The sequence below is a fragment of the Acomys minous genome (genome assembly GCF_964271855.1).
Source record: "Acomys minous genome assembly, chromosome: 15".
NCBI classification, from domain to species: domain Eukaryota; kingdom Metazoa; phylum Chordata; class Mammalia; order Rodentia; family Muridae; genus Acomys; species Acomys minous.
In genome coordinates, this window is record NC_140497.1 from 79,143,578 (window position 1) to 79,169,724 (window position 26,147).

At 44.4% G+C, this 26,147-nt stretch overlaps 1 protein-coding gene, 1 long non-coding RNA gene and 1 pseudogene across 6 annotated transcripts in view; 2 read left to right on the forward strand and 1 right to left on the reverse strand.

Moving 5' to 3' along the window:
• The window catches only part of TMEM150C (transmembrane protein 150C), an 83,169-nt gene that overhangs the window by 12,002 nt on the left and 45,020 nt on the right, over positions 1–26,147 (reverse strand). For all 4 annotated transcript variants that reach the window (XM_084760569.1, XM_084760566.1, XM_084760568.1 and 1 more), the window contains exons 2-5: positions 11,164–11,253; positions 8,994–9,047; positions 8,876–8,908; positions 8,698–8,765 (exon numbers count right to left, since the gene is read on the reverse strand). In XM_084760569.1, coding sequence (XP_084616695.1) covers positions 8,698–8,765; positions 8,876–8,908; positions 8,994–9,047; positions 11,164–11,243 — 235 coding nt within the window. In that variant the 5' untranslated portion in view covers positions 11,244–11,253. The remainder of the gene's footprint in view (positions 1–8,697; positions 8,766–8,875; positions 8,909–8,993; positions 9,048–11,163; positions 11,254–26,147) is intronic.
• LOC311585418 lies at positions 1,979–26,045 on the forward strand. The gene is made up of 4 exons (XR_014775220.1): positions 1,979–2,155; positions 19,456–19,523; positions 20,069–20,254; positions 25,293–26,045. It is a non-coding gene; the product is annotated as an uncharacterized lncRNA (long non-coding RNA).
• Positions 12,315–14,299, forward strand: LOC311585414 (chromobox protein homolog 3-like; annotated as a pseudogene). Its single transcript has one exon. The product of its transcript is annotated as a chromobox protein homolog 3-like (transcript).

A 26,147-nucleotide genomic window follows, 5' to 3' on the forward strand; every position in this document is an offset into this window, starting at 1 on the left:
CCCATTTCTAATAGATGCCTTGGGGACAATCCACACTCAAGCCAATAACCTAAAAATTGCCTTTTATTACTGCTTATTGCAGAAAAAGTTCTGTGTGTATGCATATATATATATATATGTTCATATATGTATACATGTAAGGTTAGTCTAAAAATGATTAAAGATAATTGGCAATTTAAATCATATCTACATATAAGGGAATGTACTAACAACTCCTATGACAAATTTGATATTACATTTCAGCAGGCAAGACAAATTACCCTATTTATATAGCAACTTAACTGGAAATTATTTACTAGGGGTTTAACCTTGACTCCAGACCCTTGTTTTTCCAGCCACCAGCAGAGAGTAGCCACCCACATGTCTGCAACCCGCAAGCTGCTAGGTTTCACTGTGTTGAGCTCATTTGTAACTCTTAGTACCTCTGACCAGCAACGGGAATAAAACTTGATTCATATCCTGGATTTTGTAGTCAAAATATGGACAAACCCTGATATACAAATTATTCATCCCAATATAGATTTGGTACGTGTTCCAGCCAGGGCCTATGACTGATCAAAGAAAAACTAAGTTGACAACACTTCTCCAACCAGTATCCCTGCAGTTAGGCCTGAACTGTTCATTAAACTGTATCCTGCAGGAGAGGAAATAAGCAGGATGCTGTGTCAGTTTTTAGGATGAGAGCAGGAGGGGAGAAGCTGGGAGAGGGGGCTAATTACAGGCAGAGCTGATAAAGCAGCCTTAGGTCAGGACTGAGGGGCTCAGCACAAGGCCCCATGGGAACACTTGTTAGTTAACACTGTATGTCACCACAGAAGGACAAAACAGAAACATGGCACATTTGGTCTCTTTTGAGGAACTCTTTGCTGGGCACTTTAAGTGGTGGGCTAGAACTTTGACAAACACTGTGAACACAGAGCCCAGCCCAGCCTCTCACACTGACCCACCTGACGGCGTCACAGAGCCCAGCCCCTCACACTGACCCACCTGACGGCGTCACAGAGCCCAGCCCCTCACACTGACCCACCTGACGGCGTCACAGAGCCCAGCCCCTCACACTGACCCACCTGACGGCGTCACAGAGCCCAGCCCCTCACACTGACCCACCTGAAGGCGTCACAGAGCCCAGCCCCTCACACTGACCCACCTGACGGCGTCACAGAGCCCAGCCCCTCACACTGACCCACCTGACGGCGTCACAGAGCCCAGCCCCTCACACTGACCCACCTGATGGCGTCACAGAGCCCAGCCCCTCACACTGACCCACCTGACGGCGTCACAGAGCCCAGCCCCTCACACTGACCCACCTGATGGCGTCACAGAGCCCAGCCCCTCACACTGACCCACCTGAAGGCGTCACAGAGCCCAGCCCCTCACACTGACCCACCTGACGGCGTCACAGAGCCCAGCCCCTCACACTGACCCACCTGAAGGCGTCACAGAGCCCAGCCCCTCACACTGACCCACCTGAAGGCGTCACAGAGCCCAGCCCCTCACACTGACCCACCTGATGGCGTCACAGAGCCCAGCCCCTCACACTGACCCACCTGAAGGCGTCACAGAGCCCAGCCCCTCACACTGACCCACCTGATGGCATCACAGAGCCCAGCCCCTCACACTGACCCACCTGATGGCGTCACAGAGCCCAGACTCTCACACTGACCCACCTGACGGCGTCACAGAGCCCAGCCCCTCACACTGACCCACCTGATGGCATCACAGAGCCCAGCCCCTCACACTGACCCACCTGACGGCGTCACAGAGCCCAGCCCCTCATACTGACCCACCTGAAGGCGTCACAGAGCCCAGCCCCTCACACTGACCCACCTGAAGGCGTCACAGAGCCCAGCCCCTCACACTGACCCACCTGAAGGCGTCACAGAGCCCAGCCCCTCACACTGACCCACCTGATGGCATCACAGAGCCCAGCCCCTCACACTGACCCACCTGATGGCATCACAGAGCCCAGCCCCTCACACTGACCCACCTGATGGCATCACAGAGCCCAGCCCCTCACACTGACCCACCTGACGGCGGCGTGTTCCTCTCTGCCCAGCAGAGGGGATGTGAGTCACTTTAGGCACTGTGCATGTCCTGTCTAGCAACAAGGGTGTGTCCACCTCCTGGAAGTAGTGTCTTTCTATTTGGAATACAGGTGAGGAGTCCTTTTATCACAAATGGAAACTTATCTGAATATAATAACGTGACCCAGCTCTGATAGTTAGTTCTATTCCAAACACCGGGCTTTGCCCTTTTCAGCCACCAGCTCTATATTAATCAACTCAGAAAAGACAGAACCTCTGTCCCAGATTCCAGTTGAAGTTTTAGAAAGATGGAACTAACAAAGATTTGGCTTTAGAAGAATTTACGAACTTGTCTCTAGTCAACCTATCTGTTAAAAAAAAGTCGATTCCCAGGGCTGGGCGTGGTGGCGCATGCCTTTAATCCCAGCACTTGCGGGGCAGAGGCAGGCAAATTGCTGTGAGTTTGAGGGCAGCCTGGTCTATACAGCCAAGGCTAAATAGAGAAACCCTGTCTTGAAAAACAAAACAACAAAAACAAACAAAAGTCAATATCCAACCAAATAGTGATATATATATATATATATATATATATATATATATATATATATATTTTAATTATTTTATTTTTTTATTAATTTATTCTTGTTACATCTCAATGGTTATCCCCTCCCTTGTATCCTCCCGTTCTTCCCTCCCTCCCATTTTCCCCTTACTCCCCTCCCCTATGACTGTTCCTGAGGGGGATTACCTCCCCCTCTATATGTTCATAGGGTATCAAGTCTCCTCTTGGTAACCTGCTGTCCTTCCTCTGAGTGCCATCAGGTCTCCCCCACCAGGGGACATGGTCAAAGGTGAGGCACCAGAGTATGTGAGAAAGTAATATCCCACTCTCCACTCTACTGTGGAGAGTGTTCCGTCCATTGGCTAGATCTGGGTAGAGAAACTGTGGTACATATACACTATGGAATACTATTCAGCTATTAAAAACAAGGACTTCCCGAAATTTGTGGATAAATGGATTGAGCTAGAAATGATCATAATGAGTGAGTTAACCCAGAAGCAGAAAGACTCAAATGGTATATACTCACTTATATCTGCATATTAGCCCAAGGGGCATGTCCCACGAAAGCCTTCACTTACCAGGAAACTGAGACAGAGGAAAGGACATTCTAGTGGGATTCTAGATGAGAGAATCATAGGAGAAAGGCAAAGTAGAAGGACCCAGAGGGTCCTAGAAGCCTACAAGTAAAACATTATGATAGGCAGATTTGGGCACAGGGGTCCCGCTCAAACTAAGGCACCAAATAGTGATATAACATCTGAAAAGTAACTTCTGGGAAATGGGACAGTTTCAAAGGCATTTCATATCACATATGCTGGTTTACTCTCCCACAGCCACTTTCTGACCAATAGATAAATTTTAAAACTTAAAAAATTATTATTTTTATGGTGTTTTGCCTGCATGTATGTGCACCACACAGGCTCAGACTGGATAGTTCTGAGCCACCATGTGGATGTTGGGACTTGAACCCTGGTCCTCAAGAAGAGCAGTCAGTGCTCTTAACAGCTGAATTATCCCTCTAGCCCCCTAACAGATTAATAAATATGGTTTTAAGTTTCATTAAAAATTATTGATTTGGGGCTGAAGAGATGGCTCAGGGGTTGGGAGCACTGACTGTTCTTCCGGAGGACCCGGGTTCAATTCCCAGCACCCACATGGCAGCTCACAACTGTCTGTAACTCCGAAATCTGATACCCACAGACATACATGCACATAAAATAAAAATAAATAAATAAATTATAAAAAAAATTATTGATTTGGGGGCAGCGAGATGGCTTGGTAAAGACACCAAGCCTGACAACCTGACTTTAATCCCCAAGACTTAAATGGAAGGAGAGCACTACTTTTGAAAGTTGTCCTCTGACTTCCACACATACACTGTGACATGTGTATGCTACTGCCCCCCCATAAGATGTAACAAAATAAAATTAGCTTTTTTTTTTTTAATTAACAGTTTTAGAAAAAGAACTTTTCAACCTACCCCTCTGCTATTTTTAGCCTACATAGGTTTTTGTTGTTCTTCTATGGGTGTGGCCTAAGCTAATATTCCTCTATATTTTAAAAGAGCGCAAATAGAAACGTAGCCGGCTTTTAAAAAATGAACCGTGTGAAGACTGGATTTTCAAGTTGGGAACGCAGAATAAAACCTCCCACTGCAGTCCCACCCTGGCACCCGGCCAACTTCTGTTTTGTTTTGTTAATTTTGACTGTTTATGTGTCCGGGATTCCTGTTCATGGCTGCGGCAAAACACAGCAGCCAGCTTGTTTTGGCCTAAGGAGGGAGGTGGCTACTATAAAATGACTGAAATCATTTAGCTATTAGCTTTAGCCTCGTATCCGCCCCAGGGCTGGGGATAAAGCTCTTTTTAACACATCTGTCTTAGGCCTCTCCCCCCACCCCCCCATCCCCCCCCACCCCCAGTGAAGAGAAGAATGTACATTCAGGATGAAGACTGCGGCTAATTCTGTGAAGAAAATAACTGAGCACTTAATCTTTGATTAGTCTGTCAGAAAGATAAAGGATCTTTGCTAACTAATTTTAATAAATGCCACATGGACTCTTTTGTAGGCTATAAATTACAGTCTCTCTGGCTGTCAAAAGCAGTGACTTATAGGCAGTGAAGGCCATTTTTAAAGGCAGCTGGAGAGTTTTAAGTGATATAGCCTGAGGTGGACCAGGGTCCGGCCTAGGGAGAAGAAAGCAGCCACTATACAGCAAGAGTCTTTAGTGGGGGGGGGAGGGGGGGAGGGTGTGTGTGTCATGTTTCTTGCCCACTCCCAGTGCTGGTAAATAAGTAACTGTTCCTTTGCTCTCACCAAACACTAGTCTCAATCAGAGGGCATCAAACACGATGACAGATAACAGCGACTGAGCGCTGGCTGCTGCGGTACCCCTGCAGAAGCTTAACTGTTTCTAGGTGGAGCGAGCTGGGGAATGAGGTGATGACAAAGGTCAGCCAGAAGAGGGCCTTGGCTTGCACTGCTTGTCTCGGCAGATGCTTTCATAACTAGTTAACGCCAGGCTTTGTGGCTACATAACTTGTGAAGTGTGCGAACTGTCTGGGTTTAGATCCTATACCAAAGACTACAGGAAAAAAAAAATCAGTTTGCGCACAGAATACAAAGGAAACCATGTGTAGTTTCCGGCGTGTTCATTGGTTTCTTTAAAGCCCAGTGGAGGACGGCCTGGGACGGCTTTGGGGGAAGGCAGACTCCCGGGTGTTGTGATGGTGTAGGAGGCATTGCTTAGAGTGTGCTCAGCCGTGGGCTGGAGTAGAGATCATGGCTGTTAATGTCTGTGTTGGGCCCTAGGGGTGCTCGGTGCAGAGGCTGTCAGCCTGTGGGCTGTGACAGCAGAGGGCCTGTGGGACGCCCCAGCCTTGGGGTTCAAGTGGATTCTTCAGCATTTTGACTCTTGGGGCAACCGCAAGCATTTGTTAGTGGCCACTTAGGCCATGGTATGAATGAGTTTGCTGGGTTACTTTTTTTTTATCTACTTACTTGTTTGTTTATAGACAGGGGCTCTCTATGTAGCCCAGGCTAGCCTAGAGACTCACTATGTAGACCAGGCTGACCTCACTCAGGTATCTATCAGCCTCTGCCTTCAGATTATAAATGCCTGACGTCTACTAGTGTCCGGCCTGTTGAGCTGTAAAGGGACCACCTATAAAGGTGCCACTACACCTGGCTTGGGTGTTTTTAAAAAGAGCAGGTGTCAAGAGAAGGAACAAGGAGTGTAAAGTTCTGAGGCTAAAGGCTCGGAAGACCAAACAGCCGATTCAGACTAACCCTGGTCACACAACAAGTACTTTCTGCTGAGTTGCTGTGACCGTCTGAGTCGTGAAACCCTCCTGGTCAAGGGCAGGGAGGAAATGCTGCTTTAAGGGTCCAGTGACCTAGCTTCACGACCTTCTGGTGGCTCTGGGGCAGAAATATCCAGGTTAGGTGACACCTGGGCAGGAAAAGGTGGTGTCAAGACTACGTTTGGCTCCAGGGAGAAATCTTTTAGCTTCAGAGAAGCTGTCTTTAGAGTCCCTCTGGGAAAGTGTTTGTCATGAGAGTGTTTCTCGTGGTTTGAGCTCTTGGGACCAACTAAGATTTTGCCCATGTTCCATACTGGATCAACAATCTCTCAGGGTTCTACAGGCCTCCCCTTTCCTAAAGCAAACATTAAAACACACACACACACACACACACACACACACACACACCACACACACACACACACCACACACACACACACACACACACACACACCACACACACACACACACCACACACACACACACACATACACACACCACACACACACACCACACACACACACACACACACACACCACACACACACATACACACACACCACACACACCACACACACCACACACACCACACACACACACACACACACACACACACTACACACACACACACACCACACACACACACACCACACACACACACACACCACACACACACACACACACCACACACACACACCACACACACCACACACACACACCACACACACACACACACACACACACCACACACACACACACCACACACACCACACACACACACACACACACACACACACACATACACACACACACACACACACACACACACACACACACACACATACACATAGGGGCTGGAGAGATGGTGATGAAGTTATGGATCAGGAGTTTAAAGTCAGTTCAAGGCTAGCCTGGGCTAAATTAGATCCTGCCTCAACAAAAAGAAGGAGGTGGATGGAATGACGATGATGATGATGACAATGACAGCAAGAATATGCAGGAGGCTGGGGCGTGGTTCAAGGGGAAGAGCGCTTGCCTATTGCACAGAGCTTTGGATTTTTATCTCCAGAGCCACAGGAACTGGGCATGGTGGCCCATGCCTAACAGGTCCAGAACTTGGAAAGTACAGGCAGGAGGGTCAGAAGAGTTCAAGGTCATCCTGAGCTACATAGTGAGTTTGTAGCTAGCCTGGGCTACGTAAAACACCATCTCAAAGTAGAGGCACACACGTTAGGGAGGAGTAGAAATTTGTTCAGCCGGGCAGTGGTGGCGCATGCCTTTAATCCCAGCACTTGGGAGGCAGAGGCAGGCGGATCGCTGTGAGTTCGAGGCCAGCCTGGTCTACAAAGTGAGTTCAGGAGAGTCAAGGCTACACGGAGAAACCCTGTCTCAGAAAACCAAAATAAATAAATAAATAAATAAAATTTAAAAAAAATACAAAAGAAATTTGTTCAGAGCAGAGAAGGAAGGCTCTGTACATAAACTAAGTATATGGATACAGGGAATAAGGGCGCCAAAAGCTGATACTGTCTTTGCAGTATGATCTGTATCTTTTGCTAGGAACGGAAGCCTCAGTGTTCAAAAAAAAAAAAAACAAAAAACCACAAAAAAACAAAAACATTCCTCAAAGCAAAGCAAACAAACAAACAAAAAAACCTGGGGGTGTTGTGATGTCCCTGTACACATCCGTGTTGTCGTTTCCCCCACAGCATGCTGACACCAACATCTATGCCAGCAAGGTCAATCCATGACCCCTTATAAGATACCCAGAAGGCCTGGCTTGGGTTTTCACCAAGAGAAAGATGCCAGGCCTGGTGGCGCACGCCTTTAATTCCAGCGCTCGGGAGGGAAAGGCAGTTGGATCTTTGTGAGTTTGAGGCCAGCCTGGTCTACAGAATGAGTCCTAGGACAGTAAAAGCTGTTACATAGACTCTGTCTCAAAAAACAAAACAAAACAAAACAACAAAAACTCCCAACCAACCAACCAACCAAACCAAAAACAAGAAGGGAAAGAGCTACTTCCTACCATCTTCAGAGAACTGGCAGCGTCATGTATGTATTTGCAGATCCTGGGGGACAGGATGTTAAAGGAAGGCCTTGGACCCCAAAGAAATGCTACTTTTTCTTAAACCCACCTCCTCACATGGCAGCCTGATATGTATGTGGGGACACAGGAGGGCATCATCCTAGGGTCAATTTTTTAAAATTTATTTATTTTTATTGTATGCGCATTGGTGTTTTGCCTGCATGCATGTCTGTGTGAGGGTGTCAGATCTTGGAGTTACAGACAGTTGTGAGCTGCTATGTGGGTGCTGGGAATTGAACCTGGGTCCTTTGGAAGAGCAGTCGGTGCTCTTAACCGTTGAACCACCTTTCCAGCCCCCACCCCCCAGGGTCAATGTTAATGAAGATATTCATCACACAGCCTTACCTCCGTTCTCATCATCACCAGGGAAAGAATAAATAAGGCATCGTCTTCAAAGCAACCATGTGGCATCCTATTACATTCTCAGCAAGATTTTATGACACGTGAAATATATTATCTCACGCGGCAAAAGAAATAAAGTTCAGAGTATGGAGAAAAAAGATGACACCAGTAAAGGGAAGAGGGCTGGGAGGAAGGCAAAAAGGATTTATGAGGGAGAAAGGGGTCCTTAAAACAAAAAGCTGTCTTCAGCATACCCGTGTGACACGACACTAAATTACCAGGCGGGTCCCTCAGTGTTTTCATATGGGCCTGGGAGGATTTAAAACAGAGCTGTGGCAGAGCACAGAGAGGCACAGGAAGCCCTTGCTCCTGCTCATCTTACCTAGGAAGGCGGCCATGTTCATCACTTGGCTGAACACACAGCTTGCGGGAGGGTCATCACCTGCAAAACTGGAAGGAGGAGACCGAGCCTTAGACTCTGGCTACTCACATCTGTAACTTGATGGATTTAACATGCTCTCTCTCCTTAAACTCAGCAGGGCAGGCTGAATCAGAGGTACCTGATGTACGGAGCGTGCTTCACACCAGATTTCCTAGATAAGGAAGAACAGAGATGCTGGTTAGCAAAGCCCCGGGTAACTGTGGAGGAACAGTGTGTTCTCTAGAGGTAATCTTTACCTTGTAGCTGAATTTAATGGCAGAATTTTGTCCTCTTCCACAGCTATAAAGTACCTAGAAAGAAAGAATAACTGATTTATAAAACAAATGAAAATAAAACCCTAAGAATTAAGTTTTTCATTTTAATTGGGTTAAATATCCACTTTATCTATATTATAGATATATGTCACATCCAGGTTTTTCTAATTTAAAAACTGTTCTTTAGCTAGGCATGTTTGCACACATACAATTGTATCTCTAATATTTGGGATATGGAGGCAGAAAGATCAGGAATTCAAAACCATCACCAGCTACATAGGGAATATAAGGCCAGTCTGGCTCAAAAAATAAACCAAACAGAAAAAGACCTTTAACTACATTTATTTTCCTTTCGGGGCAGGGTCTCATTATGGCCTTGGCTGGCCTGGAATTTGTTACGTAGCTCAGGCTGGCCTAAAACTTATGATCCTCCTGTTTCAGCCATCCAAGTGCTGGGGTTACAGGCATTGCACGACCACAGCCATGTGGATTGCCATTCTTTGCCCATAGGTCACTAGTGATTTAAAGCTACATGCCATGATTAAAGCTTCACCGAGTGTCGTGAACCCAGAGATACGGCTCCACTGTTAAGAGCGCACGTAATTCTTCCAGAGGACCTGAGTTCAGTTCTCAGCGCCCATGCCAGGTAGCTCATAACTCCTGTAACCCCAGCTGCAGGGAGATCTGATGCCTCCAGCCTTCACAGACAAATACATCCTCATGCACATACCCACACAGAGACGTACACATAATGAGAAGAAAAAAAAAAACCTCACTTCTTAAAGGAGTTAATTTTCAAAAGAGGCCCCAAGTCAACAGTGATAATTATAATCTGAAAACTTGGGGAGGGGGAAATAAAACTTATTATTAACAAAAATCCTCAGAAATATATGACTCCCATTCTTCCTTTTCTGTTATTTTGTTTTGTTTTCCCACTCCTGGTAATCAAGCCTGTGGTGCTCTGAATGAGAGTGAATACTTGGTCCCTCGTTGGTAGAATTGTTTGGGAAGGATTAAGAGGTGTGGCCTGGTTGAGGTTGGTGTCACAGGGAGTGAGTGGGTGGGGTTTAAAGGTCAAAGACACCATCCCACTTAGCTCTGTCTGTCTCCCAGCTGTTCCAGCCACTGTGGTTTTACTCTGCAACCATGGACTCTTACCCTCTGGAACTGGAAGCCCCAAATCAAATACTTTTCTTTTTTTTTTTTATCAGTTGCCTTGGCCATGGTGTTCTATCACAGCAACAGGACAGTGGCTAATACAGATCCATGGCCTAGTGTGTGGCAGGCAAGTGCTCTTCCACTGACCTCACAGCCCAGTCCAGTCACACCGCTCTTCATGAGTTTTCTTAAGACAAATATTGACTGAAATCTGCAACTAAGGGGACCTTTTTTTTTTTTTTTTTTTTTTTTTTTTTGTGGTAAGCCAGGCCTTCTGGCATAGTGATACCTATTTTATAAACACTTCATATCTTGTCATAACTAAACTGAAAATGGAGTCCACAGCACATTGGTATCAAGTAAGAAAATCTTGCAGATATTAACTCATACAATGTTCTCAAAATATTCACTACAGTGGTATAACCCAGTCATCTCAGTACAGGCTCCATATCAGCCTGCAGCGTGAGACTCTGTCTACAAACAGAGCAAGCTTCAGAAAAACAAATGGCTGTGTGCGGTGATACATGCCTGTAATTTCAGCATGCAGGAGGCAAGGCAGGAGGACTGTTGCAAGTTCAAGGCCAGCCTAGTCTGCATAGCAAGACCTTGTCTTGAAGGGGAGAGATAGGGAGAGACAGAGAGGTGGGAGAAAGGGAGAAAGGGAGAGAGAGAAGTAGGAGGGAAGAAGAAGAAAAAAAGACAAATAAAACCAGTCTTCTTCATTACCTATTTTTGCATAATTTATTATTCAATTTTTATTTTACTTGAAGTACTACAGAATAAAAAAAAATGGAGACTTTAGTAAGGTTGAATTAGTGTGTGTGTATATATATATGTATACATGCATATAAACATTTTGTATTTTGAAAAACTAACCATTGCTATATATAATGTTGTTTATAAATACATGTATATAGATATGTCATAACACCAAAGCTTGCATTTTCTGTGTTTTGCACTTGAACCCTTGCACTGTTAAGCACAGCATACTCACACTATCCACAGGCCTGCTGAAGTAAACAAAGTAAAGACAAGAGGCAGGAACATCCACACGCTGCATTTCTTCCCGTCCATGCCTGAGCCACTGAAACCAAACGGATGGGTGTTAATAATTAAGCAAGACTCCACCTACCACCTTCAAGTTGGAGAGTCCAACTGGGGACAAAAAGCCCCCACATGTCTTTTAAAACCATGATTCAAATCTATTATTACTGCCACCACTTATTAGGAAAGCCCGTGATTAACATACATGAGCATTGTGTGGTACCAGCTTAGAGATTCCGGATCTCAGCTGTGACCCAGTGGGAGGTTTTTCAGGAAAATGATCAACTTTTCATACTCAGTAACTTATTTAAGAAGGGACCAAAAAAAAAAAAAAAAAGGGGGGGGGGACGACAAAGCACTTTGAAATGTGGAACATAGAAGGGTTGAGTACCCACAGTGTTGTCCCCAGTACTTTTAGAGCAACTATTAATATTAATGGCCTTATGGATCTTACATGTACTTAAGTCTATAGAAGAGAGTGTTAGAAACAATGGCTACTAAATAAATAAACTAGTAATTCAGGGGAAACGACAAATGTTTTGCAAATCTGAACGTCCCTCGTGGCATGTTATTGAGTGGTTCCAGTAGATTCTCAAGATGACTGCTCTGCAAACGAATGCCTTTCTGTTAGCTCCAGCAAGCACACTGGACAAACGACAGATGTTGGGCATTTGGGGACATCTTAGGTTCATTTCCTGTTGCTGTGATACAAAATCCTGACAAAGGTGATTTAGGGGAGAAAAGGCTTGTCTTAGCTCACAGTCCTGACCGTTAAGGAGGGTCACTGCACCAAGAACAGAGCAGAGCAGTGAGCGGCGCATGCGTGCTAGTGCTCAGCTTGTCCACGCCCTTTTATTCAGCCCAGGGCCGCTCTATGAGATGATGCTGGCCACGTGCAGGCTGGGTCTTCCTGCCTCAACTGACGCAACTGAGAAAATCTCACAGGCAAGCATACTGCAGACAGTTCCCCCATTGATACCCCACACGAGGTGAGGCCACAGTGTTGTCAACTTGGCAGCAAAACACCAGGCATCACAAGGACACTGCGTTTTAAGACAGTTCAGGTCTTTATTGGGGGAATCTGGAAGGGGAGGTCTCTGTAAGAACCAGAGCCTCCTCCATTCGCTTACAGACTGAGGTGGTCCCAGGGCTGGAGCAGTGTGTGGGGAAGGAGGGTGAGAGCTTTAAATAAAAACAAAAACACCCCAAAAAGAGAAAAAAAAAAAAAAGATTAGAGCTGGGTGCGGTGGCGCACGCCTTTAATTCCAGCACTTGGGAGGCAGAGGCTGGCAGATCTCTTGAGTTCGAGGCCAGCCTGCTCTACAAAGCAAGTCCAAGACAGCCAGGACTACAAAAGAAACCCTGTCTCGAAAAAACAAAAACAAAAAACCAAACCAAACCAAACCAACCAACCAAACAAACAAAAACCCACCCAAGATTAGCCGTTGCTAGGGTGAAAGCAGAATGGTGAGCAGTTATGTAAAATCTGGGATGTGGCAGAGTTGAAGCGCTCGCATCCAGGAGACGCTGCAGGATCCGAGGTCCTGAGCATCTGAACGGTGAACTATTCAAATCTTCTATGGAAAAAAAAAAGGGCCTCCAATAAAACTACATTGCAAAAAATGGACAAGAAACAAAATGGAAAGAGTAAAAAAGTTGAAGAGGCCGAGCCTGAAGAATTTGTGGTTAGAAAAGGAGTGAATGGGGTTCACAGATGCTGATAATACTTGGGAACCAGAAGAAAATTTAGATTGTCCGGAGTTAGTTGAAGCATTTAATTCTCAAAAAGCTGGTTTAAAAAATAATAAAAAGGTGGCATAAAAGGGAAATCTTTATCTGACTGCGAATCTGACGATAGCAAATCAAAGAAGAAAAGAGATGCTGCTGACACACCAAGGGGCCTTGCCAGAGGTCTTGATACTGAACCAATCATCGGTGCCACAGGCAGCAATAGAGGATTAATGTTTCTTATGAAATGGAAGGACGGATGTGGATGATGTTGGCTTGGTGCCAGCAAAGGGGGTAAATATAAAGTGTCCTCAGATTGTCATTGCCTTCTATGAGGAGAGGCTGGCTTGGTATTCTTGTTCCAAAGATGAAGCGCAATAATAATTTGCATATATACATATATGCATATATGCATACACACACACATACACAACACACACACATGCAATCTGGATTTTGGGTTTTGAATTGCCAGTGTGAAAAACAGTGTTCTAATGAAAATCGAATTTGCTGTGCTGGTTTTGAAAGTATTGACAGTGGGTAGCATGTTACTGGGTTTTGTTTTGCGTCATAAGGCACTGATTCCATTGAGCAGATAAGAGCTTTCTGTAGTTGCTCCCTTTAACAACAGAATGTTCGATACCGTGTTGTGTCTCCTCAGCTTTGAAGAACAGCTTCTCTTAAATGCTGGGGAGATTTTACAGTCATTACTCCGTCAGAACTCATTTTTAACTGGGACACAGAAGAACCCTTCTGGGTTTTTTTTTTTGTTGTTGTTGTTCATATGCGTGTCAAGCTGTTTTTTGTTTTGTCTTGTTTTTTTAAACACTCAAAAGAACTAAAGACAAAAGCAGAAGTTGATGAGATTCCATAATCATGAACATTTTCCTGAAACTACAGCCTTTCAAATTAAGCAGATTCTGTAATTTATTTGATAGTTTTAAGAGCAGTCACCTCAGAATTTATGTATTATCATATAAATATAGTAGTTTATTTATAAACTTTTGTCCATACCAACTCCTTCTTCAGAAGATGGAATTAGACTAAGTAGCAGTATGATTTAATGACAAGACTTAAGCCAAGTGTGGTGGTGTATGCCATTAATCCCAGCACTCTGGAGGCAGATGGATCTCTGATTTAGAGGCCAGCCTGGTCTACAGAGCGAGTCTGCCAGGCTGTACAAAGGTTCCTCTGGTGAGCCGTTCTTCTGTAGAATGTTGAAATTTGTAATAAAATTTTATGATTTCATGGAATCTGTTTGCTGTGGAGATGGAACTGTGGTTAGAGATGTTGGCAATTTACGGCCTGCTGACATAAGCAAGTGAAGAAACTCTGCTAATATCAGTTAATGACCTACATGCTTTTTCTTTACCCTGACTCATTCCTTAATGGTAGGATCAATGTTTTCAGTATTTGGTTCCGGTTCGATGAGCCAGAAAAGTAACTTTGTTGTATCAGAATGCCATCCAACTGTATATTTACTTTATTGTAAATAATGGTGAACAGTGGTCAATAAATAGTTTTATATTCCTTTAAAAAAAAAAAGAATTCCACTGGGTGTGGAGATACATGCATTTAATCCCAACACTCGGGAGGCAGGGGCAGGCAGATCGCTGTGAGTTTGAGGCCAGCCTGGTCTACAAAAGCGAGTCCAGGACAGCCAAGATTACACAGATAAACCCTGTCTCAAAACCAACCAACCAACCAAAAAAAAAACCCCAAAACCCAAAAAAACCTTTTTTTTTTTGTTTTTTGAGACAAGGTTTCTCTGTGTAGCCTTGGCTGTCCTGGACTCGCTTTTGTAGACCAGGCTGGCCTCGAACTCACAGCGATCTGCCTGCCTCTGCCTCCTGAGTGCTGGGATTAAAAGCGTGAGTCACCACGCCCGGCCAAAAAACATCTTTTATGGACAGCCAATATCAAGGGTCTTCAGGGATCAGGTGGGGCAGGAATCTAGGCTTTAATTCTGGGATGCTAATTACTATGGTTTATGGAAACTGCTGCTATTTAACCAAAACATAGGAACTTTTGACAATGAAATCGGCCACGGCTGATAACTGCTGACTTTGGCTTCTAGGGATGGGCGGAAAAGGTGTAGTCATGGTCCATGTAGCTCTTTCCCAGAGGATGAGTTGGCATCTTCATCAGGGGCTCTTGGGGGCAGTCTCTGGTATTGAAGGACAAGGATGCTATAAAGGATCAGTCCTTCTTCAGTGGCCTCCAAGCGTGCTATCTTCCCACCTAATGTAGGTTTTGGAGAGAGAAGATGCCATGAAGGAGGGCCGTTCTTGATGGCTTCCAAGCCTGCTAATGATTATCCAGCTACGTAATGTTCTCCCCTCAAGAGTTAAGACCCTAAAGTCATTTCGAAGAAGTACATAGAATCAACCTGGGTGATTCTAGATGACACTGGGGGTGGAGAAGGGCTCAGGGTTTCTACTCTTTATTGACTTTCTGGAGGATGGCCAAGGGACAAAATAGAGCTAGATGGTTCCAGGACCATCTGAGTGTGAACACTTTGTAAACAGTAGATAGAAAGTAAGACAGTAGTGGGGTGCACAAAATTCAGAGTTCAATAGCATCAGTACTAAGATCATAATATATTTAATCCAACTTGGCTACGAATACCTGGATATCCTTTTTACCATTGGGATGCTCTTAGTTTGATTTTGCATGGCAAAGGAAACAAAAGCAAACTTACCAGGAATGTAAAAACAAGCAAGGCGTTCATGGCTAAGAAAAGGATGCGAGACCTTTATTTGATTATAGCAGGGGTGGCTGTGATCACTCACCAGGCTCAACACTAGCCCATCCAGAGGCCTGTGAGGCCTGGCATATGGTTTGTTTGGTTTGTATTATTATCGACAACCTCACTTTGGGTGATACTTTCCTACTGTGTGTTTAAGACCATGCAGGAGGCCAAAGTGAAGCATTTTCGTCATTTGCTAAGACTAGTTGAAGGTCTGGCCCTTGGGAGTAGCTTAGGAAAAGCCCCTGGCTCCTTTGCCTTTCCGTTACCAGCTGTTAGATGACTGGGAGGGTTAGTCAGGGCCCCACTTGGCAGTGGCTTCACTTGGAAGCATGGAAGACAGTTTTATTCTGTGCTGACATTCTTCTTGTGGAATGGACACTGGTTAGAGTCCACCTGGTGAGGTCTCCAAACAACACAACAGCTGATTCACCAGGGATACAAGGTCATCTTGAGACATGTTTTATTGTCCCTGGGACATAGCTGACGTTGGAGGACAAGGGGCACAATGTCCCTCTTAATCTCTCTTTCCACATTAGGATCGCCCCTAGTATGTTGAATGAACTGTCAGAAGGTCGGTTTCACTAGTCTGGTACTTTAGTTAGTGTGTAATATTTAGAGCTTAGGCAAAGCCCAAATACCTTTAATAAATCTTGCTTAGCTACCTGGGTCTTGTCTTCCACATGTCTTATGTAACTTAATTAGAACTTCTGGGACTTGCTTAGGCTTTCCAGTTTTCTTTCCCATTCTGGAAAAGTATCTGCCATCTCAATCTCCTAACATAAATCATCTTTACTAAAAGCATTTCAATTCTTACATCTTTCTAATATTTTCCCTTACTTACAGATTCTCTTTTATTTTTCCCTCAGCACCATAAGACACAGTAGCACTAACAAGTACATTTATTATATTCAAAGAGAGTTGAATCCCAACTACACATAGCATAATGTGTAAATTAATATTATCTGTATACATTGTGCTAGACCATGAGACTTTGCAAGTTCCCAGGAAAGTCCACATAAAACAGGACAATCAAAAATCTTTTCCTGTTTTTCATGGTCTAAAGAAATATCTACCATTGCCAAGCTTTGGTTCTGAATGAGCCCAGTTAGCAAATGGAGATGCAAGAAGCAGATACAAACATCTTCCAACCGATGTTTTAAATTTCCAGTGGAAATCAACAAAGGAAGCCCTGCTGAACTGTGATGGTGGAGTGATGGAGTGGGGACTTTAGGTAGACTGTGATGGTGGAGTGATGGACTGGGGACTTTTAAGTAGAGAAGCTCCCCTTGGCCTTTCCCTCCACAGGCTCATGTTATGTAAACACAACAACCTCTTAGTTTCTCTCAAAGGCATAAGACTTTCACTTTGGGCCATTTTGTTCTTTTTTCAACCTCTTACAGAGTCCTGGAGCATCCTGACCCGGGGAGTTTGGAGGGTGCTCTGAGAAGGGTACATCTTGAGTCTGAGGTGACAGGGTCAAATCTTAGCTCTTGTGCTAGTTCCTTGGTGAGCTTAAACAGCAGACAGTTACCAAGATAATACAAAAGGCATGTGCATCTCTCTGTAACTGAAGATAGCTGATAGCTACCTTTTCCAAAGTGTTAGAGAAGGAGGAGGAGAAAGGCAGGGGTGTAGACCAGATGGAGGCCGTTGAGTCCAGTTATCAGCAGGCTTCTCCACCCATCTCTAGAAGCCAAAGTATGGAATCTTAGTCATGGCCAACTTCATTGTGAAAAGTTCTTATGTTTTGGTTGAATAATAGCAATTTTCAGAAACCGTAGATAGCGTTTAGATTCCAGAACTAAAGCCTGGATTCCTGACATCCAACTCCTGTAGATCTCCAATAAAAAGAAATGGTTACTGGTCATCTGATGTTCTTTTATTCATAATTCATTATTTGTTTACTACTAACAAAAGCTGATCTCAGTACATGTACACACAGATACCCGCATAGATATCCCCACAGATACAGACACACACACACACACACACTCTGACAGACAGACAGACAGAGAGACAGACAGACAGACACACACACACACGGGAAGCTTTTCACCCTCCTTCCCCACGCTCTGTTTCTGCCTTGTTTTGTAAGCTGACAGAGGCTCTGGTTCTTACAAAGACCTCCCCTTCCAGGTTCCCCTCAATCAAGACCTGCACTGACTTAAAATGTGGTGTCCCTGTGATGGCTGGTGTTTTGCAGCCAAGTTGACACACAGTGGACTCACGTAGGGTGGAACATCAATAGGGAACCGTCTGGTGTTTGTTGGCCTGTGAGATCTCAGTTGGGTCAGTTGTGGTGGGAAGACCCACCCTGCATGTGGCCAGCGCCACTTCACGGCTTGGTTTCCAGCACTCAGAGCACAGAGGCAAGGGCGTCTCTGTGAATTCAAGACTAGTCTCGCCTATATAGTAAGTTACAGGCCAGGCAGGGCTGCACAGTGAGACACTGTCCAAAAAATGGAAGGAGGGGACAGGAACCCTAACTTACACACCCCAAACGATTTGCCTAAAGTGATTGGGGTAATCAGTTCTACCAAAATGACCTAATATTGTCTTTACTTAAATTCCTATCAGAATCAGGATTAGCCATTTTATAACATGTATAGCATATCTTAGAAATATAATAGGTTTTAAGAAATACACAGTCCCTTCCCTTTAGGCTGGAGGGAGTCACAATTTAGTAATAGTAATTGTTTACTTAATTATTAACCCAGAGGACTGGAATTCACGGGTATGATGAAGTTTTGTACAATGGATCAAACTAACAGACACTGAAGTTTTTCCCAGTAACATAAGATCTATGGTTATTATTGTCATTTACCCAATGTGGGGGAAACAGTCTATTTGGAGAACTCTAATAAATATCTTAAATGTTTCATTTAGTAAAAGGCTAAATGTTTTTGTAACTCAGGTTTTGAAATTTTATTTTTAATCATCTGTGTCTGTGTGTGTCCATGTATAGGAATGTGAGTGTGTGCACAGATGTCTGCAGAGGCCAGAAGATGATGTCAGATTGAAGCCAGAGTTACAGCTGACAACTTGGGAGCTGGGAACCAAACTTGGGTGCTTTATTAGAGGAGTGTGTTCTCGTGACTCCTAAACTCTTTCTCCAGCTCCTGTGGGCCAGATTTTATAAACACTAGGAAGAGTTCACCTTAGCACTCAAAATAAAAAAAAAACCCCACAGAATTTACCTTATGAAATGCTCATTTCTGGAATTTTCCACTTAATATCTTTGGATCATGGTTGAGTGTAGATAACTAATATAATACAAAGTGAAAATGGATAGGCATCAACTACTATAAAAGCTACTGAATGACCTACTGGCCAATGGCTTTTTTAAAAAAATATAATGCACCATGTTGAACATTTGCAGCATATACAATATGAATAATAAGTGTCTTTTCATTAATGTATGTGGGTCCATGGTAAAGCTATCAGTTATACTAAAAAGACAGACAGACACACAATTCCATCAGCTGACATTTGTAGAGGGAGTGAAGAAAGCAGTGACTTGGTCAGGAAACTTGTCACTAAGTATGTCCTTTTTTTTTTTTTTTAAGATTTGTTTATTTATTATTATGTATACAGTGCTGTCTTCATGTACACCTGCAGGCCAGAAGAGGGCATCAGATCACATTATAGATGGTCATGGGCCACCATGTGGTTGCTGGGAATTGAACTCAGGACCCCTGGAAGAGCAATCAGTACGCTTAACCTCTGAACCATCTCTCCAGCCCACTAAGTATGTTCTTATAGGATGAGTTCACTCAAGATGGTTACCCTGGAAAGAGAATTGGGTCAGAACCTGGCTCGTTGGACCTGAGGTAAGTTTCTGAAATCTGTACCATTTCCTTGTCTCACCACATGGAGATGGTTGAATTTGGTGATGGAGAAAGATGTCAAAGACCAGACATCACAGGTGGTAGCACCTTGGTTGTTCACCAAAGGGTAACATATTAGGCCCCTGTACATGCACCATGCTTGCATTGGAGTGGTAACAAAATCAGAAGACTAACCTGCAAACATACAGTGAGAAACCGAACAGTCAAATGGACCGACACATCATCTCCTCTTCTAGGATTATGGGAAATCAAAGATTGGAAGCAGGGAGGTACATAAAGAGAGTTAATGAATCAACTCTAAAACCATGGCAACAAGGTAGCTGTTTGCAACCATTTCCGGGGAAAAAGGCAGAGGGACAAAGCAGCTTGGACTGATTCAGGATGTGAAAAAGGCATTGAGTCAGAGCAGCTTGGACTGGTTCAGGGTGTGAAAGAGGCAGTGAGACAGATTCAGGGTGTGAACCCACCTCTCCCGTCACTGGCTATGTGATCTTTAGTTTAACCATAGAGCAATTTCTCCCTTGCAGGGTCATGCTGAGGATCGATGATGGCACAGGTAAGGAGACTCGCGTCCAGTCCTTATTCTCCAAGTGCTGCAACTATAGAGGCTACTGTGCTGGCACTGGGCTCCCATCTGCAGAGGAGAACTTAGAACAACAATACTCTCTTCTCCAGGTACCACTTTTTCTAGACAGGCACAGATAGCTTTTCTGGTAATAATCTTTTTCTTTAAATGCTGTTCCAAAAAAAATCTTAACATCTTAATATTTAAGGTCTGCTTTCCTGAGACTTAGTTTTTTTTGTTTGTTTTTTTGTTTTTTTTTAACCAATGGACATTCTCTACCACTGAGCTACATATGTGGAAGGGGCGTGTCAACATGTTCACACACATGTGAAGACTAGAGGGTGGTGTCAGTGTCTTCCTCTTTTGCTCTCCACTTTCTTTTTCTGACACAGCCTTTGTCACTGAACCTGGAGCAGCTGGCCAGGTCTAGGCATGCGCCTGTCTCTACTCCCCACTCCTGTGCTTGATTAGAGGGGCATGCTACCATGCCTGGAGCGTTACCTGGGTGTTGGGGATCCAAACTTCGGGTCTCTATGCTTGCATGGCTAGCATGTTACCCATTGAGCCATCTTTTAGCCCTTCCCTTATTTATTTATTTTTGTTGTTATTGTCTTTTTTTTTTTTTTGAAACAGTCTCACTATGTAGCCCAGGCTGACCCTAACACAATCTTCCTGCCTGAAACTCCCAAGGGCTGTGATCTCAGGTTTTCCTCACCACACAGGGAACATTTTGTTACTTTTCACTTGTTTCTTGTGTTACTTGTTGCTTTAGAAACACCTAACATGGCCAAGGGCTTCTAAACTGCTTTCTTTTCACTAGTCTTAACTCTCCTAGGGAAACTTACATCTATATTATAGGAAACGTTCTTTATCCCCCGCCTGAAGTTAGATGAAAATTGCCCTTTCTTGCCATGGAGAGATGCCATGGGAGCTGTCTACGAACGGTCGCATTATTAGCTTGCAGCTGAACGACCCTGGTGCCTCTTCCAAAGCGTCTCATGCAGGCTATGCTTTCTTCCCTTTTAACATGCTTGCAAAATGCGCACAGAATTATAAGAAATAGTTCAGTGAAATCCTGTCTATTCCTCATGCTCTCTCCCCACTGGTCATCTCTAGCATATCGGTCAATGACTAGCATCTTTAACCAGTAACTGACCGTTCAGCTTTATTCAGCTCTCGCCAGCTCATATTGACCCTTGTCCACTGTTTCACCGTTAGTTTTATACAAATTTTCCGTCTCCATATATTTGTGTGGTCACACACTTACTGGTCATTTGTGTATCTTCCCTATAGAAATGGCTACTTAATTGGCTTATACTTTGTTGTTCTGCAATACTCGATATTGCATTCAGGCTCTTGTGCATGTCAGGTAAAGGCTGTACCACTGAGCTACAGTCCCTTCATGTTTTCACGTTCCTGGGATGTCCTGGATATTAATCTCCTATCATGTATCTAAGTTCTTCAATTATGTAACTCACCATCTCACTGTTAATATGTCTCCTTTGGTGAACCTGAGTTTTTCACTTTTGAGGAAGTCTAAGGTGTCTACTTTTTTCTTTGTTACCTGAGTTTTAGTGTCCTAAAGCAAGAAACTGTTGCCAAATCCAGTGTTGTAAGGCTTTTCCTCTGTTCTTAACTGTGTTTTTTGTTTTTTGATTTTTAAATAACTTTGGGTCTTCCTGTTGGGGCTTTGGACAACTTTGAGTTAAAAGCATAGAGATCCATAACTATTTATTTATTTATTTATTTATTTATTTATGTGTTTTGAGACAGGGTTTCTCTATGTTATCTTGGCTGTCCTGGACTGGCTTTGTAGGCCAGATTGGCCACAAACTCATAGCAATCCTCCTGCCTCTGCCTCCCAAGTACTGGGATTAAAGGCATGCGCCACCACTCCTGGCTCATAACCATTTCTTTTAAAGACCATCTCTCACCACTGAATGGCACTTCACAGAATCTTTGTGTTTCTGTATGTGTCTGTCTGTGTGTATGTGTGCGTGGATCCGCATATCTGTGCATGCATGTGCAGGGACCAGGGCAGGTGTCCTGCTCCATCACTCTCCCCACTATGCCTTTGAAACAGAGTCTCTCACTGAACCTGGAGCTGACCACTCTCCCCAGCTTTAGACTAGCCAGTCACCAAGCCATGGCAGTCCTCTTGTTTGCGCTTAGGCCTAGTGCTGCCTTTACAGGTGCACGTGACACCTCTGACTTTTTACAAGAGTGCTGGGGGCCAAACCCAGGCTATTACATCTGTACATCAGGGACTCTTACCCATAGACATTTCCCATCTCATTTTTATTTTTGAGACATGGTCACACATAGCCTAGGCTGGCCTCAAACTCACCTGATGCCTGGGGGTGATGCTGAGTTCTTGTTCTTCCTCCTGCTCCTAGCAGCCTGGATCGAGGCATGGTCCACCACAACCTGGCTCTTTTTTGTTTGTTTGTTTGTTTGTTTTTTTGAGACAGGGTCTCTCTGTGTTAGCCTTGGCCGTCCTAGACTCACTTTGTAGACCAGGCTGGCCTCGAACTCACAGCGATCCGCCCGCCTCTGCCCCCGAGTGCTGGGATTAAAGGCGTGCGCCACCACGCCCGGCTCACAACCTGGCTTTTTTATAAGGTCTTTTGCAAGGCAAAGAATTCTACTTCACAAAACCTAACCTGCCCAGTTCTCTTTTTATAGGTCCTGATTTTAATGTCAAACCTGGGAACATCTTGCTTATTCCTTGATCTCAGATTTTTTTTCTTTCCCTATGTCTTTTTTATATTGAAATGTATGATCTGTTTTTTAATCTTTTAAAAAAGATTTATTTATTTATTTATTAGTTATACAGTATTCTGCGTGCATATGTGCCTGCAGGTCAGAAGAGGGCACCAGATCTCATTATAGATGGTTGTGAGCCACCATGTGGTTGCTGGGAATTGAACTCAGGACCTTTGGAAGAACAGACAATGCTCTTAACCTCTGAGCCATCTCTCCAGCCCTGTTTTTTATCTTTTAAAACTGTGAGTCTCCACTGTCTTGCTGAGTTTTGTTAGACCTAGACCGTTAGAAATTACTTAGGTAAGCCTTGAGGAACATGTGATGAGCTAAGTCAGATGAAGGCATAGAAGAACACACATCAGGCATGTAGACCCCACCATGCCATGTGCTTCTGGTGGTTAACAGGTGTGAGCTTAAGGCCAGAGGTGTGTGTGTGTGAGTGCTAGTGTGTGTGTACGTGGAGGGGGAAAATCCTCTTACTTGCTCCACTTCCTTACCCACCTTCCCTTTGCAAAACACCCTGTTAGGTGCTAAGCCCATCTAGAGACCACAACGAAAAGCTCAATATGGCTTCTGGTTTCATCAGCCCACCAATGTCCCATGTGACAAATCACGGTGTTTCTGCTTCTTTCTGCCTCCCTGGTGGGCCTTGTTACACATGCATTTCTTTTCTTGTCACAGAGAACCACACTCAGCTTACAAGAATTTCTAGCCGACAAACAACCGATGTGCTCTCCATTCTTGGTGTGATAGGTGTGTGTGTGTGTGTGTGTGTGTGTGTGTGTTGTCCCAGAAGATAATCAGGACTGACTGTGTGCTGTTTGGGATCAAGGGCAAGTTCAGAAAATGAACTCGATTGCACAAGCCTTGGGAAAGTATGCAACAACCGACCTAGTAAATCAAATCAACTCTCATGACTGTGTCTCAGAATTGTCTAAGAAGGGAGCATTGGCTGGCCTAGAACACCTCCTGCTTCTGCCTCCCACGTGCTGAGGTTACTGACAGGAGCCACCATGTCCAGCTGTAGCTTTGATCTGGCAAATCCCCCTTTTTGAACAAACTAAAGTTGGGTGGAGTCTTAGGTAACAAGCTCCTGTGGACCTAGAATACACATTACAATAGCGTGTAATATACCCTTGGTCTATGACAGTGTCCCCAGTCTAAGAACTGAAGGAAAAGCCTGAAAGGCAGTTCTCTTCCATCTCGCCCCCCACATTTCCTGAGCCCAAACTGGTCCACTGTTCCAGTTACATTAGAAAATGTCACCAAGGCTGGAGAGATGGCTTAGCTGGAAAAGGCACTTGCTGTGTAAACCTGTAAACCTGAATTCAATCCCTGAACCCAAGCAAAGGTGGAAGGAGAGAATCAACTCCACGAAATTGTCCTCTGACCTCCACATATGTGTCATGATAAGGATGCTCCTACCTACACATACGATGCATGCATGAGCACATACGCATAAATTTTTTTAAAAAATCACTCAAAGTTTTCATTTACTTGTAAGATGTACTGGCTAGCTTTATGTAAACTTGACACAAGCTGGAGAGGAGAGAACCTTAATTGAGAAAATGCCTCCATAAGATCCAGCTGTAGCCTGGGCATGGTGGCTCACTCATATAATCCCAGTACTTGGGGAGGCAGAGGCAGGCGAACCTCTGTGAGTTCAAGGCCAGCCTGGTCTACAGAGTGAGTCCAGGACAGCCAAGGCTACACAGAGAAACCCTGTCTTGAAAAACCAAAAACTTACCTCCCCTAAGCACCCCCACCCCACCCAAAGAACCAGCTGTAGGGCATTTTTTGAACTAGTGTTTGATGGGGGAGGGCCCAGCCCATTGTGGGTAGTGTCATCCTTGAGCTGAGGAGCAAGCCAGTAAGTAGCACCTCTCCGTAGCCCCTGCCTCAGCTCCTGCCTCCAGGTTCCTGCCCTGCTTGAGTTCCTGTCTGCTTTTGATGATGAACTGTTACATGGAAGTGTCAGCAAAATGGTCCCTTTCTCCCCCCAGTGACTTTTGGCTGTGGTGTTTCATCACAGCAATAGTAACCTAAGACATAAGGATAAGTTCCAGTCTTCTGAGCAAAAGAAGCCTTTTCAAGGATAGAGAAGAAGTATTTTATTTGGGGCTGGAGAAATGGCTCAGGGGCTCAAAGCCCTGTTGTTCTTGCAGAGGACCTGGGTTCAAGTCCCAGCTCCTACATAGTGGCTAACAACCAGCTGTAACTACAGCTCCAGGCCATCTAATGCCCTCCTCTGGCCTCTGTGGGCACCAGGCACATCACAGTGTAGGCAAAACACTCATACATAGAAATTAAAATATCTAAAAAAAAAAAAAAGAATTTTATTTTGTATAATAAACTGTGTTTCCTTTCATTCAGTGTAGTATTTACTCTGCTGATACTAATCTTCCAATAATATTTCACAGTGAAAAGCCAAGGATAAATGTTCCCCTGGCCACAAAGAGCTGAGCAGATCTGGAATGTGATCTAATGAGTTTCTGACAGAAGCGGGGAAAGAGCCAGGATTGCAAAAGCCGTCTTGAAAGGGTTCTGGCATTCAGCCTTAGTTTGAAACTCTCCTCCAAACGGCATTATTTATCCAAATGACTTGCTAAGCTGTTATCCAGATGGTCGCATCTCACAGAATCAGCGTCGCCAGCTTTGTACCTTTTCCCATGTATTCTCGTCCAATAAATGTCACTCCACAAGTGTGAGTGATCTGCACTCTTACCCAATCTGTGTGTGCATAGCAAGAACTGCTTAGCGCATTGAGTGACATCGTGAGAACCTCTGTTCCCTCTGCTCCTTTTGTGTCCCCCAAACTCTTGCTTTTCCCCGGGGTGGGGGGGAAGGACCAAAGCTAAAGGATGGTGGCATCTCCCACTGTTTATATCTGATCTTTTGGAAGCCTCTGATTTCAAACGACCAAGTGAACGGTACACTCTCCTGAAAGCATGTGTTCTATGTCCATATAAGCTTGTTATTTAAGATCCCATCCACTTTAACTTGTTCAAAAAGGGGGAACTTTGTAAGTGAAAGTCACAACTGAACATAGAGTGGCTCATGTCAGTCACCTCAGCACTTGGGAGGCAGGCATAGTTTGAAGTCAGCAAAGGCTTATTTGAAACTGCCAACAATGGTGGTAATAGCATCAGTCATACTTTTGTTATCAAGTACCATGTAGTTCTTCCAGCATAAAGAAGGCTATCAAAGCCTGGGAAAATGGCATTCTGTGGCCAGTACATGCTCCTTGAAGACACATCTTCCATTGCACCACATGA